Source organism: Pelophylax lessonae (assembly GCF_965119305.1).
Source record: "Pelophylax lessonae genome assembly, chromosome: 3".
NCBI lineage: Eukaryota > Metazoa > Chordata > Amphibia > Anura > Ranidae > Pelophylax > Pelophylax lessonae.
In genome coordinates this window covers 199535155-199550977 of record NC_138770.1, presented here as the reverse complement: position 1 = coordinate 199550977, position 15823 = coordinate 199535155, and the positions used below count along the sequence as shown (strand labels likewise).

The 15823-nt window shown below is 41.0% G+C and overlaps 1 protein-coding gene across 1 annotated transcript in view; it reads right to left on the bottom strand.

The window, feature by feature from the left end:
• Positions 1 to 15823, bottom strand: part of PPP1R7 (protein phosphatase 1 regulatory subunit 7) — a 52444-nt gene that overhangs the window by 12622 nt on the left and 23999 nt on the right. The window contains exons 5-7 of the mRNA XM_082251173.1: positions 15411 to 15541; positions 3799 to 3961; positions 1320 to 1436 (exon numbers count right to left, since the gene is read on the bottom strand). Coding sequence (XP_082107299.1) covers positions 1320 to 1436; positions 3799 to 3961; positions 15411 to 15541 — 411 coding nt within the window. The remainder of the gene's footprint in view (positions 1 to 1319; positions 1437 to 3798; positions 3962 to 15410; positions 15542 to 15823) is intronic.

Here is a 15823-nt window from a genome sequence, read left to right as displayed (position 1 = left end):
TAGCCAATGACAGGTCAACTTGGCCTTGTGTTTAGGATCATTGTCATGCTGGAATGTCCAAGTACGTCCCATGCGCAGCTTCCAGGCTGATGAATGCAAATTTTCCTCCAGTATTTTTTGATAACATACTGCATTCATCTTGTCATCAATTCTGACCAAATTTCCTGTGCCTTTATAGCTCACACATTCCCAAAACATCAGCGATCCACCTCTGTGTTTCACAGTAGGAACGGTGTACCTTTCATCATAGGCCTTGTTGACTCCTCTCCAAAATGGAGAGTTTATGGTTGTGGCCAAAAAGCTCAATTTTGGTCTCATTACTTCAAATGGCTTTTTGCTAGAAGGTTTGAGGCTTGTCTCTGTGCGGTTTGGCATATTGTAAGCGGGATACTTTGTGGCACTTGCGTAGTAATGGCTTTCTTCTGGCGACTCGACTATGCAGCCCATCTTTCTTCAAGTTCCTCATTGTGCATCCTGAAACAACCACACCACATGTTTTCAGAGAGTCCTGTATTTCACCTGAAGTTATTTGTGCGTTTTTCTTTGCATCCCGAACAATTTTCCTGGCAGTTGTGGCTGACATTTTAGTTGGGTCTACCTGACCGTGGTTTGGTTTCAACAGAACCCCTCATTTGCCACTTCTTGATTAGAGTTTGAACACTGCTGATTAGCATTCTTAATCCTTGGGTATCTTTTTATATCCCTTTCCTGTTTCATACAGTTCAACTACCTTTTCCCACAGATCTTTTGACAATTATTTTGCTATCCCCATGACTCAGAATCCAGAAACGTCAGTGCAGCACTGGATGAAAGATGCAAGGGTCTGTCAGGAGTCAAGAAACTCATTGACCTTTTATACAGAGACACTAATTACAAGCAAAAAGATTACAGGTGAGGAAGGTTACCTTCAATAGGCATTTAAACCCCTGTGTGCCAACTTGTGTGCATGTTATCAGGCCAAAATCACCAGGGTATGTAAACTTTTGATCAGGGTCATTTGGGTAGTTTGTTGCCATTATGATTTAAAAAGAGTTAACACAGTTGATAATAAATGGTTTCAGCCAAACACTAACCATGAGTGAAAGAAAAGTTTGTGTGTTATCATTCATATTCCTCGGAAAAATGGCCAAGAAATCAAATTCTGCCAGGGTATGTAAACTTATGAGCACAACTGCATGTACTTGAATTTAATTACGTTTACTGTTCTCATGGGGGATGGAACTGGTATTTGGTATATTGCAATGAAATACAATTTACTTATTCTTCTTGTACTTAAATAAATAATACAACATTTTTTGGCAAGGAGGACAAGAATTTACCTGTACGCTCAGTACAGTGAGGTTACCTAGAGCTTCCATGTTCTGCAATTTGGTGATTTTGTTTTTACCAAGAAAAAGGCTGTCAAGATCTCCTAATGTATCCAGATTCTCAATCTCCTACAAACAAATGAGAGCAAAAATGAGTATGCAAACCCATTAGCTTTAAAATTGTGATAGAGAAAAAGTATACTAACAGAAAACCAAAGACATTAGGGGTTGATTTACTAAAACTGGAGAGTGCAAAATCTGGTGCAACTGTGCATAGTTCAAGAAGAAGAAAACCCCCTACTGTTGGGACTTTAAAGGCACTTAGACATTCACAAAAAAACAATGTAACATTAATTCAGTTTATTATAAAGAAAAACAAAGACAAAAATTATTAATAAATCATTAAAATTTTGACAAGCAGTGTATACCAGTTATACATAAAGTTGGTCAAAGTGAGAGATCACATTGATTGGAACCCGATGCATTTCAAAGTAAAATGACTTCTTTTTCAAGGGTAGATCTCTGGTTACTCTTCTACAATTAAGTGCATAGATTTGAGATTAACAAAAATGTTCTCAAAAAATAATTATATACATAACTGTGCATAGTAGACAATCAGCTTCGAATTTCAGCTGGTTTAATTAGGCTTTGACAAACAAAACCTGGAAGCGGATTTGTTTCTATGCAGAGCTGTACCATATTTTGCACTCTCCATTTTTTATTAAATCAACCCATAATTGTAAGATTCATGCAATTCTACTCAGTGGGCAATAACATACGCCAATCGACCATAACATATTGAGGCATAGACTCACTAGACTTCTGAAGGTATGCTGTGGAATCGGTCAAACTGTCATTAGCAGATCCTTTAAGTTGGGGAGGTGGGGTCTTCATGGATCAGACTTCAAAATACAGTCATCCCAAAGATGCTCAATTGGAATGAGATGTGGAGACTTTGGAGTCCAGGTCAACACATAAAAGTCGTTGTTTTCACTCAACCCTTTCTTGAATTGATCAGACAAGGCCACCTTCTTCCTTATGCTCCAGTTCTAATGTGCACATGCCTATTGTGGGTGCTTCTGGCTGGGGGCACCCTGACTGGTCTTGTGGCAATGCATCTCCATACGCAACAAACTGCGATGTACTGTGTGTTCCGACACCTATCAGAACCAGCATTAACTTTTTCAGCAATGCGAGTTACAGTTGCTCTATTGGATCGGACTACACTGGCCTGCTTTGGCTTCCCATGTGCATAAATGAGCCTTGGATAGTAGGTCCTGACCACTGCAGACCAGGAACATCCCACAAGAGCTGCAGTTTTGGAGTTGCTCTGACCCAATTGTCTGGTCATTAGAATTTGGCCCTTTTTCAAAGTTGCTCAAATCCTTATGCTTGCCCATTTTTTCTGCATTCAACACATCTTACTGCCCAATATAGCCCACCCACTTTTAGATGCTATTGTAATGAGAAATCATCAAGGTTGTTCACTTTACAGTCAGTGGTCATAATGTTATGGCTCTTTGTACACTTTAGAATATCCTTGTTGGGAAAGGATTAAACTTAGTGGCATTTTCCTCCAACACCTAATGGTCAGCCCCAGGTCACAATCCATTTAATGTTTTAAGATGCGTATCCAACAATCACAGAATGTAAAGATATTTTGTTGGTCAGCCTGTTGCTTACAGTAAATCTAAAAACTTTAATTTTGGTTTTGGACAGCAAGGCGAGGCTGTCTAGTTTTTATTGCTGTGACCTGGTTAGGGAGATTTACTCACTCTCCAAATGTTTTAATTCTTACAACAGTGGAAAAGGGAAAAATCTTCCAATGAGGTTATTTGTTCCATTGACAATTGTCCAATAGGGGGATGTTCTATCACTGCCTGTTATTATTATACAGGATTTATATAGCATCAACAGTTTGCACAGTGCTTTACAACATGAGGGCAGACAGTACAGTTAACAACACAATTCAATACAGGAGGAATCAGAGGGCCTTGCTCATTAAAGCAAACAGAACAGAAATGAAGGAAAGACTCCCCAATTCCCCAATGGGGCGGGGGCGACACACACCAGAAACATCACTTGACAATATTTTCACCAATTCTTACCTTATCCAAAATAAAAAGGATAAAAAAAAGCTTTGGGCTTTAGTTATACCTTAGCATTCGTAAGCCATATAGAATTTTAGACTTTTTTTTTTTTTGTTATGTATAAAGTTGGCAAGGACCTAAATCACTATTAGGTTTATTTTTTATGTCTTTATGGGGAGATTTCCTTTCACTTGCTGTCCCTGAGTCTGTCTGGAGTTCAGACTTACCCAGCAGGGCAAATAGATAGAGCCTGTGACATACAAGTGACAGATTTGATATAGCACTAACACATGTCTTCTCTTATGGAGAAGTGACAAGCTGCAGAGCAAATCAAACCAGTATTTGATCTTTTTTTGAAAACACACATAGAAAATCTCTGTCATTTGATAAAATGTACTCACCCGGATACGGTTTGAACCCAGTTCTAGCAAACGGAGCTTTGTTAAACTGTTGAGAGTCTCAATTCGGCTTATCTTGTTGTTCACCAAATAGAGGCGCTGCAACTGAGTCAATGACTCTAGGCCTTCAATACGTTTTAGAAGATTGAACGAAAGGTCCAGAATTCTGCAAGAAGAATTTTTTCACATCATATCCATCTGTGCTGTAGTAGATGGTAAAATACAATTTATGCCTACATTTTGTTTTTACTATTCCACAAACCTTCCCTTTTGCATCCTAGTACTACAAATTGAGAATAGGGTGGGACACTGTAGAAAAAAAAATAAAATAAAAAAAAGCATCCACAAAAAGCCAAAAGAAACCCAAGAATCAGAGCACAGAAGAAAAGTTCTGAACAAAACATGGAGATCAGTGTGTATTGGGGCCAAATGGATGCAAACTAATCTTACAAAAGTATCCATTAAAGTGGATGTAAAGGTAAAACTTAACTCTAAACCCACTCCCATTCTAAGCCTAATCTATCAAGCCATATACAGTAAACCCCCGCTCCATCGCAGTTCAGTACTTGCGGTCCCGGTATATTGCGTTTTTTTTTTGTAATGTTATTTTACTATATAAATCATTAAAAATGAAATATTTTTGTGTTTTCCATAGCTCTTGCTATGTCTCTCAGTATCTTATGGGTTTTTATTTTTTGTATTGTTTTAAAAGTGTGTTTAAAGACCTTAAAATGCTTTTACACGTACAGTGACAGTAAAAAAAAACATGCCTACAATGCATTTTAATAGGGTTTTTCTATTTCGCGGATTTTCACTTTTCGCGGTTGGGTCCGGTGTAACGTTAAAAAACCATACCCCGTGAAGAAACCATACCCTCGTCACTTCCTGTGTGAAACAGCTGAGCAGCGCAGCAGTGCGCATGCTCAGAGCCCCGAAAACAGCATGGAACAGCTGTGAAGATTAGAAGTGCGCATGCTCGGAGGGTAGGAAATCATAACGGAAGTGTGTATAATCAGATACTTGCGGCGGGTACATAAAAACAGTTCGGCAGCAACATTAATCATCTCCTCTGCTATCCCTGTCACCTCCCTGATGTCGGCTAGTAAATATAAAAGCGGCGGCGGGTGTATGGAATCGATATGACGGACATGTCGTCTCCGTGATGCGCTTTTATATTTATTAGCCAAGAGCAGGGAAGTGAGAGGGGAAGGAGCAGAGATGATTCATGTTGCAGAGGAGCGGTTTTCTTCTAACCGCGGCAAGTTTATGTACCGTGAGAAATCCATACCCTCCGGAAGTGACGAGGGTATGGTTTTCTCACGGATATGGTTTTTTCACGGAACACCGGAACGTAACCCCCGCAATGGAGGGGGGTTTACTGTACTTACCTATTCTGAAGCTGTTCTGGTCCAGTCCCAGGCTGGGCTTGTGTGTAGGAGAGGCAGCCGACAACAGAAGCCCTATAGCGAGTCTAAGGGTGACGTTACTACGCAGGGCAATTCGCAGCCACGTTACTACGCAGGGCAATTCGCAGCCATTGTCGGCTTTCTCCTGCACAAAGAATGCGCTGCTGGAGACTAGACCAGAGCTGCTTCAGAACAGGCAATTATAGTGATCTTTTCTTGACAGGGTTAGATAGATTAGGCTTAGAGTTAGTTAGGTTTTGCCTTTGTTTCCACTTTAATGGAGACTTTTGTATGATTAGTTAGTATCCATTTGGCCCTGATACACTGATCTCCATGTTTTGTTCAGAACCTTTAAAATGCATACAATACATTGCTGGAGAAATGGTGAGTGGCAGTGTCCGCGCTATGGAGAGAAAAATAAGATGTCCGCTGCCTACCTCAAAAATAGACTGTGCCGTCAATATTGGGAAATATAAAAAGTGGTGAGGTAACTGGCGCTGCCTATAGATGTGTGAAAAACATAAATATTGCAATGAATGATTATAGCTTATACACAGAAAATCACTACATATAAATATGATAAATAGTATAAATATAAAGTGCAATAGTGTAAACAGTGTACAAGTGAAATGCTCACACAAAATAATATATATAAAAAATATACAAAGTGATCTGTGATAAAGGTGACCAGATAAAATGAAAACTGCTGGCCAGTGAGCTTTTAATTATTCACAAAGAAAGGAGAATAGCTGAAAAAAAACAATATTTCAGCTAAGACTAATACGGTGAGGTGATCGTGCAATGATCCCAATCAAGGTGAGTGTAGAAAGTAAAAATATAGGTGATTTCAAAGCCACTGAAATGACTGGCCAGAAAAAGAATATATAGGTGCAGCAAGGTCCTAGGATAGACCAGTGAAGTGCATGTTATCCACAATATCATAAATAATGGTGAATAAATTACTGTAAAGTGCTATAGTGCAAAGGGTCCTGATTAGGGAAAGTTAATCATGAGGACCCATGAGCAGAGAAAGTGAGCAAAAAATATTTTATAATAAAAAACAGCTAGTGATAATAATCTGTATCCAAGCTCAATAAATCAAATGGGTGAAAAAGTCCATAAAGTTCATAGAAAGTGAGCTATAACATTATTCAACTCCGTGGGTGATTCTTGAGGTGCTCCAGGTGTTTAAGTGCCGGGGGTGGAGACAGTGATCCCCCCTTCCAATCTCTCCCGCACTCACCAGAAATCAGCACCCCTACAGGGGTAACCAGCGTATAAGACACAGGTAAACTTTCCAATCAATGGTATTCCTATATGCCGATTCCCTCCAATGTTTTGTCCTGAAGCCTCTTATGCCATGTATATCATGTATAAATCAAACTCAAAAGGGACATATCCATGGTCACATATGGGAGAAAAGAGCCTCATATAGTGGTGTACTTTTATAAAGTAATCCTTTATTTACACACAAAAGTAACGTACTCACATTTAACAGTATAAAATCAAGCGACAGGTTGTGTAGGGACCGCAAGACACTCTTTAGCGGTGGTTTCCGAGACGCTATCTTAGCCAACCACCAGATCTGCGTTCCAACGATGCGGAAGTGACGTAGTTACGCTTGACGCGTTTCGAAACGCATCAAACGCATTACTTTTGTGTGCAAATAAAGGATTACTTTATAACAGTACATCACTATATGAGGCTCTTTTCTCCCATATGTGACCCTGGATATGTCCCTTTTGAGTTTGATTTATACATGATATACATGGCATAAGTGGCTTCAGGACAAAACACTGGAGGGATCAACATATAGGAATACCCTCAACTGGAAAGTTTACCTGTGTCTTATACGCTGGTTACCCCTGTAGGGGTGCTGATTTCCGGTGAGTGCGGGAGAGATTGGAAGGGGGGATCACTGTCTCCACACCCGGCACTTAAACACCTGGAGCACCTCAAGAATCACCCACGGAGTTGAATAATGTTATAGCTCACTTTCTATGAACTTTATGGACTTTTTCACCCATTTGATTTATTGAGCTTGGATACAGATTATTATCACTAGCTGTTTTTATTCTAAAATATTTTTTGCTCACTTTCTCTGCTCATGGGTCCTCATGATTAACTTTCCCTAATCAGGACCCTTTGCACTATAGCACTTTACAGTAATTTATTCACCATTATTTATGATATTGTGGATAACATGCACTTCACTGGTCTATCCTAGGACCTTGCTGCACCTATATATTCTTTTTCTGGCCAGTCATTTCAGTGGCTTTGAAATCACCTAAATTTTTACTTTCTACACTCACCTTGATTGGGATCATTGCATGATCACCTCACCGTATTAGTCTTAGCTGAAATATTGTTTTTTTTTTCAGCTATTCTCCTTTCTTTGTGAATAATTAAAAGCTCACTGGCCTGCAGTTTTCATTTTATCTGGTCACCTTTATCACAGATCACTTTGTATATTTTAATACATATTCTTTTGTGTGAGCATTTCACTTGTACACTGTTTACACTATTGCACTTTATATTTATACTATTTATCATATTTATATGTAGTGATTTTCTGTGTATAAGCGATTATCATTCATTGCAATATTTACGTTTTACACACATCTATAGGCAGCGCCAGTTACCTCACCACTTTTTATATTTTACATTGCTGGAGAAATGGTCTTTAAAACACACCACCAGGTTTATTTTAGTAAGGAAAAAGCAAGCGTGAGGTTTGAAGGGCAGAAACCCCCTGAGTCAGTTCAGTGGCTATGAATTACAGCACTAAACTAATAAAAAATTTAAATTCCTTAACATAAACTGCGCTTGCAGTGCCCAATTACAAACTTCCCCTGAATATATGCTTACATATACACTCCCCGGCCACTTTATTAGGTCAGAACTGCCTTAATTCTTTGTGTTGGAAACATTCCTCAGAGATTTTGATCCAGTTTGACACGATAGCATTACTGCAGATTTGTCGGCTGCACATTCATGATGCGAATTACCCATTCCACCACATCCCAAAGGTGCTCTATTGGTTTGGGATCTGATGACTGTGGAGGCCATTGGAGTACAGTGAGCTCATTGTCATGTTCAAGAAACCAGTGGTGAGATGATCTGAGCTTTGTGACATGGTTCATTATCCTGCTGGAAGGAGCCATCAGAAGATGGGTACACTGTAGTCATAAATGGATGGACATGGTCAGCAACAATACTCAGGTAGGCCTTGGTGTTTAACCACTACCACCGGAGGATTTTCCTGCTTTACGTCCAGGCCACTTTTTGCGATTCGGCACTGTGCGAATTTAACTGACAATTGCGCGGTCATGCAACGCCGTACCCAAACGAAATTTACGTCCTTTTTTTCCACAGACAGAGCTTTCTTTTGGTGGTATTTGATCATCTCTGCGATTTTCATTTTTTGCGATATTAATAAAAGAAAGCTACAATTTTGAAAAAATAACAATATTTTTCTACTTTGACAGTTAAGAAATATCCAATATATTCAATTTTTATCATATATTTAGGCCAAAATGTATTTAGCTACAGGTCTTTGACAAAAAAATTCTCAATGAGCATATTTTTAACCGCTTTAAGACCAGAAGATTTTACTCCATTCCTGACCAGGCCATATTTTGCGATTCGGCACTGCGTTACTTTAACGGACTATTGCACGGTCGTGCGATGCTGTACCCAAATTAAATTGATGTCCTTTTTTCCCCCACAAATAGAGCTTTCTTTTGGTGGTATTTGATCACCTGTGCGATTTTTACTTTTTGCGCTATAAACAAAAAAAGAGCGACAATTTTGAAAAAATAACAAGATTTTTCACATTTTTATATATGAAATTCCCCAAAAAGAAAATGTAAAAAATCTAAATGTAACATTTTAGGCCAATTTGTTTTCTGCTACATATTTTTGGTAAAAAAAAAAACAAAAAAAACCGCAATAAGCGTATTTTGATTTGTTTGCGCAAATCTTATTGCAGCTACTAACTACGGGAAATTTGTCATTTTTAACGAGTAATGGCGGCGATCTGCTATTTTGTTTGCGGGACTGCGACATTGCGGCGGACAGATCGGACCCTTGACTGACATTTTTGACACTTTTGGGGGTACCAGTGACATTACTACAGTAATCAGTGCTATAAATATGCACTGTTACTGTAAAAAAATACACTGGCAGGGGAGGGGTTAACTTTTATTGGTGATCAAGGTGTTAATGTATGCCTGGTGCTTACTGACGTGTGAGGGGGGGAGGGGACTGTGTGACAGCCACAGATCGCAGGTTCAGCTACGCTAAATCCTGCAATCTGTCCCTGCCTGTCACCTAGGAGATCCGCCCGCAAGCGGGCGGATCTCCACACTCGATCCCAGACGATCGGGGAAGAGCGGCGGTAATCACCGCCGCTCCTCCCCTGGCCCGACTCCCGCTGTGACTGAATACAGCGGGAGCGAGCCTCAGGGAATGTCTGGTGACGTAGGTCTACGTCGCCAGGCGATAACGAGCCACTGTGCCGCAGTAGAGGCACGGTGAGCAGTGTTAAAGTGGTTAAACAATGCTCAATTGGCACTAAGGGGCCCAAAGTGTGTCAAGAAAAATATCCCCCACACCATTACACCACCAGCCTGAACGGTTGATACAAGGCAGGATGGATCCATGCTTCACGCTTATGCCAAATTCTGACCCTACTATCTGAATGTCGCAGCTGAAGTCGAGACCAGGCATTGTCCAATTTTGAGGAGCCTGTGCAAATTATAGCCTCAGTTTCCTGTTCTTAGCTGACAGGAGTGGCACCCTGTGCGGTCTTCTGTTGCTGTAGCCCACCTGCTTCAAGGTTCAATGTGTTGTGTGTTCAGAGATAGATTTCTGCATACCTTGGTTTGACGAGTGGTTACGGTTGTCTTAATTTCATCTCGAACCAGTTTGTCCATTCTCCTCTGACATCAAGGCATTTTCATCCACACAACTGCTGATCACTAGATATTTTCTCTTTTTCGGACCATTCTCTGTAACCCCTAGAGATGGCTGTGCGTAAAAATCCCAGCAGATTAGCAGTTTTTAGACCAGCCGATCTGTTACCACACCCCCATGCCACGTTCAAAGTCACTTAAAAACCCTTTCTTCCCCATTCTACAGCTTGGTTTGAGCTTCAGCAAGTATTCACCATGTCTAGATGCATTGAGTTGCTGCCATGTGATTGGCTGATTAGCAATTTGTGTTACCAAGCAATTGAACAAGGTGTACCTAGAAAAGTGGCCGGTGAGTGTAGATGAATAAGCAAATATTGCACATGTTCGTACTTCCAACACACCAAACTGATCTTAACCCTGCCCACTGCAATTCCAGATCCAGCCACTCATTTTTAATTTTGGTATAATGGAATATGGTAGAGTACAGTGCCTTGCAAAAAGTATTTACCCCCCACCCCCCCCCCCGGCATTTTTCCGTGTTTTGTTGCCTCACAACCTGGAACTAGCATGGATTGTTTGAGAATTTGCATATAATTTACAGAACATGCTCACAACTTTGAAGATTTTTTTTTTTTTATTGTGAAGCAAACAAATAGGACAAAATAACAGAAAAAGTCAATGTGCATAACTATTCGCCCCCCCTAAAGTCAATACTTTGCAGAGCCACCTTTTGCGGCAATCACAGCTCCAAGTGGCTTTGGATAAGTCTATGAGCATGCCACATCTTACCACTGGGATTTTTGCCCATTACCCCTTGCAAAACTGCTCCAGCTCCTTCAATTTGGATGGTTTGCGCTTGTGAACAGAAATCTTTAAGTCCGACCACAGATTTTCTATTGGGTTGAGGTCTGGGCTTTGACTAGGCCATTCCAACACATTTCCATGTTTCCCCTTAAACCACTCAAGTGTTGCTTTAGCAGTGTGTTTGGGGTCATTGTCCTGCTGTAAGGTTAACCTCCGTCATAGTCTCAAATCACGCACAGAGTGGTTTAGGTTTTGCTCAAGAATATCCCTTTATTTAGCACCATCCATCTTTCCTTCAACTCTGACCAGTTTCCCAGTCCCGGACGCTGTGGGTGATGTGTTGGGTTTGCAACAGACATAGCGTTTTCTTTCATGGCCGAAAATTTCAATTTTAGTCTCATCAGACCAGAGCACCTTCCTACATACATTTTGGGAGTCTCCCACATGCCTTTTCGCAAACTCCAAACGTGCCATTTTGTTTTTTGCTGAAAGTAATAACTTTCTTCTGGCTACTCTGCCATAAAGCCCAACTCTATGGAGCGTACGGCTCTCTGCTGTGGAACTCTGCAGCTCCTCCAGGGTTACCCTAGGTCTCTGTGCTGGCTCTCTGATTAATGCCCTCCTTGCCCGGTCCATGAGTTTTGGTGGGTGGCCACCTCTTGGCAGGTTTGCTGTTGTGCCATGTTCTTTTCATTTGGTTAGGATAGATTTGATGGTGCTCCTGGGGATCATCAAAGATTTGGATTTTTTTTTTTTTTTTATAACCTAACCCTGACTTGTACTTCTCAACAACATTTTCCCCTTACTTGTTTGGAGAGTTACTTGGTCTTCATGGCAGTGTTTGGTTAGTGGTGCCTTTTGCTTAGGTGTTGCGACCTCTTTGGCCTTTCAAAAATAGGTGTGTAAATGTAACCACAGATCATGTGACACTTCGATTGCACACAGGTGGTGGACATCATTTCACTAATTATGTGACTTCTGAAGGTAATTGATTGCACCAGAGCTTTTTATGGGCTTCATAACAAAGGGGGTGAATACATACACACATGCCAATTTTCTGTTTTCCATTTCTAAAAAAATTACAGTTAGTGTACCGGTAACGGTCTCTTAACCCTTCCAGGACGGCCTACATATGAGAGATTGTGGCTCCACCCCACAGGAAACACAACTAATTTGCAGCTGTTAAAAAGGTCCCACCCATCCTTGAGCTTCAGTAATAGAAAAGTAACTTTCCAACCGAAATTTCAAGGAATACAGTTATTCAATAACATACAGTTACACATACATACATATATATTCTTCAAATCAGAAATTAAATTTTTTGAGGTTTATGACTAGCCGGAATTTCCCTGAGGGTTTTGGCACCACAAATATGTGGGAGTAAAAGCCTTGGAATACCTGACTTATTGGTACAGGTGAAATCACCCTCTGTTCTGCTAGTTCTAGAATACCGTCTAGCAGTGCTTTCCTCTTTTGTTCTACTTTTGAGGGATATGTCATTGTTATTTCTGTCACCGGCTGAGAGGAAAACTCCAGTCGGTAACCTTCCCGGATGATCTGGAGAATATAGGGGCTGGCTGAGATGTTTTCCCATTGGGAAGTAAAATGGGCCTACCCTGACGCTGGCATCACTTGGTCTCTTTAGGCTTGGGTCCAGGTTTAAGGAACAGTAAGTTAGCTCCTTGTTTATCCTTTGCAGGACCACCTCTCCTGGCTTGTCCCCTGAAAGGCCTTTTTTGATTTCTATCTTGGAAGTTCCGAAAGGAATACCTCCCCAATTTGTCCTTCCTCTTAGTGGGGAATTTTTTCCCTCTCTGCGGATCTGGATAAAACATCATCCAGTCTTGAACCGAACAAAAATGACCCTTCAAAAGGGTAATGCGCAAAGCCTTAACTTGGAAGATACATTTCCTTCCCATTCTTTGACCCAAACTGCCCTTCTAGCAGAATTCATCAAAGCTGCTGTTCTTGCCGAGGCGAATATTGACTCTACCGCTGAGTCTGCTAAGTAAGACACTGCTTTCCCAATCACAGATAGGGAATCTAGTAGGTCTTGTGATCCCTCCATTGTAGAGACATGTTTTGACAGTTCCTTGATCCAGAAATCTGCATTTCTGGCCATACAGGTATCTGCTAGAGCCGTAGACATATTATATGAGTTAGAAGCCCAAGCCTTTTTTAGTAAGGATTTGATCTTGCGATCCATGACATCCCTAATATGACCAGCATTTTCAAAGGACAAATCTGACCTCTTTGATAGCTGGGCCAGAGGAGCGTCTAGTTAAGGATTTTTTATAAACTCTTCCAATTCCTGTTCCTCAAAGGGATACCTTCTTTTCCAGTTTTTTGGTCTGGATAAGGCATTCATAGGGAATTTCCATTCTTGGTGAATCATGTCTTTTAAAGATTGGTGAATGGGAATTGCTCTTTACTGGGCTCTTCCCAAGCCCTTGTACACTTTATCCTTAATGGAAGACTCTTTTAACGGAGTTGGGATTCCTTCAGTGGCATGCACCACTTTAAGGAGACTCTCCATACATTCTAAAGGAAAGAGGCTTTGTTTCTCTTGAAATTATCCCTTTCCTTCTCACTGTCACTGTCTGACTCCTTGTCTGAACTGGACGGAGATCTAATGTGACTAGTGCCTTCCCCTGGATCCTCCTCTTCCCTAACCTGTGATGAGGGAATGGTTTGTGATCCTGACCAGAGAGAAGAGGGTCCTCTTGACCACCCACTATCCTGGGAGGATAAGTTATCCCTGGCTACTTCCTCTGTCTGTGTTGGGGTCTGAGGGATAGCTGCTGTAGTCCTAAATGACTGAATAGTAGCTAGCATCTCATCCTGCATTGATTTAAGGAAATCCTTCATTTCTACCCCATCCTGCCAATTTATTAATGAATGTATGGCATAAAGGTTTTAAGTAAGACCTAGACAACTTTTCCCCACAGTTCCCACACTTTCTAGTCATGCTAGTGTTCGTGTTAGAAGGGGGTTTGGCAGGGGCCTCCTGTGCAGCTGGAAGACCTGTGCATAAACACAAGAAGAAAAAATACATGTGTGTGTAACAGACATATTTAGTCTAACACTGCGGCTGCTCAATCAGGAAAGGAAAAGGCATGCCTGTCTCCAATAGACAGCAGTCGGCCCGCCACCGGTGTAGTCACTTACCCGGTCCTGTAGCCACCTGCACCGCCACTTTCTCCTCTGTGGGAAGTGCGGTCATTCGAGTCTTTTGTGGGTGTTTCAGCCCCTTCGTAGCCGGAGATTCTGCCATGAATACTCGTGGACGCGGTATCTCCTCCAACTTGAGCTTTCTTCCGGGTATCGCTCGCTCCTCCTCTTCCGACCGAAACTTCTGGTCTTCACAGCGAGGCTTGAGGCGCGCTCTTTGGCGGGAAATTCAAAATTCTTACCTTCCCGCAATAGAGGAGCAATGGAGTAGACTCTTCCTGCAGAGACAACAGGACTTCAGGTATGAAGGGACCTTCTCCTTAAGGTGACCAACTACCTGGCATGTTTGGCGACCTGTAAGTTCCTGTTTCCAGGACACAGATAGGGAGAAACCTCTCATAGGTCGTCCGTACCTGCCTTCAAGGGTTACCTATCAGACACTCATTTGCCTTTAGGTCAAAGCAAAAAAACAAACGTTCCGGTGTGAGGTTGGAAACACAACTGAACTGAAGCTCAAGGATGGGTGGGACCTTTTTAACAGCTGCAAATTAGTTGCGTTTCCTGTGGGGTGGAGCCACAATCTCTTATATGTAGGCCGTCCTGGAAGGGTGAAAGGAGAAAATAGTTTTATGTATATATTTTTCTCATTTCACTTCACCAACTTAGACTATTGTGTTCTGATCCATCACATAAAATTCAGATTAACAAAAACATTGAACTCAAGGCTGTAATGTAACAAAATAGTTAAAAAGTCAAGGGGGGTGAATACTTTTGAAAGGCACTGTATATACACAGGAAGAAAAATAAGACAAGTACTGGCAGTAAGTATGCCATCATTTTAGAGCAGAACACGTTAAAAGAGGGAGCCCCGAGTTAAATAATGCCAACATACGAGGTTCACCTCACCATGCTCTACTGGAAGCCAAAAGGAAAGGAGATCTTATGTAAAATTAGTGTCATTTTTTTGATTGGTAAAGCTGGCATGTTCTACAGCTGGAGGTGGCAATATAGTCTGGTGCCCAACTGCTTTACTGTATCCAATCAGTGAGACAGTTTTAATCATGGGGGTGGCAACTGTTTTATGGGTTCTTAATGCAGTGATCAAAACAGTCAGTTGCGATCAACACTATGGTATATACATTACAGGCGGGAAACGCAAACCAATTCTAACATTGAAAAGCAATATTATAGCAGTATTATTATTTGTGGTTCAAACCACAATAGAAAAGTAAATTATTGAGCTAAAAAAAAAAAAAAAAAAAAAAAAAAGGGGGGGGGGGGGAGAGAGAGAGACACTATCCTAGCAAAATAGACTCACTGGAGTTGACTCAGGTTCTCCAGGTTCTGGATAATACGGATTTGATTGTCATAAAGGTCCAATTCATTCAATGTCACCAACTGTTCCAAGTTCTCAATCACCTTTATAAGGTTTTGACGCAGGCACACAGTCTACAGGGTCAACAAGAGAGGGGAGGTTAGAGGACAGAAAGTGATCCTCATATCTGCAGGACAGAAAGGGTGAGACAATGCATAGGAGCAGAGAGGGAAAAATTTGTTTTACGAAAGCTGGGACTGAGGTATCCAAACACCATACACAAGAATGGTCAGACATTAGCAGCGTAGCTGTGGTATATATTCAAAGTATATGAATAATAAAAAAAATAAATAAAAATTAAATGTTTTACATACACTTTATATGAGGAAACCAAGTTAAGTAGTACAAATAAAGGG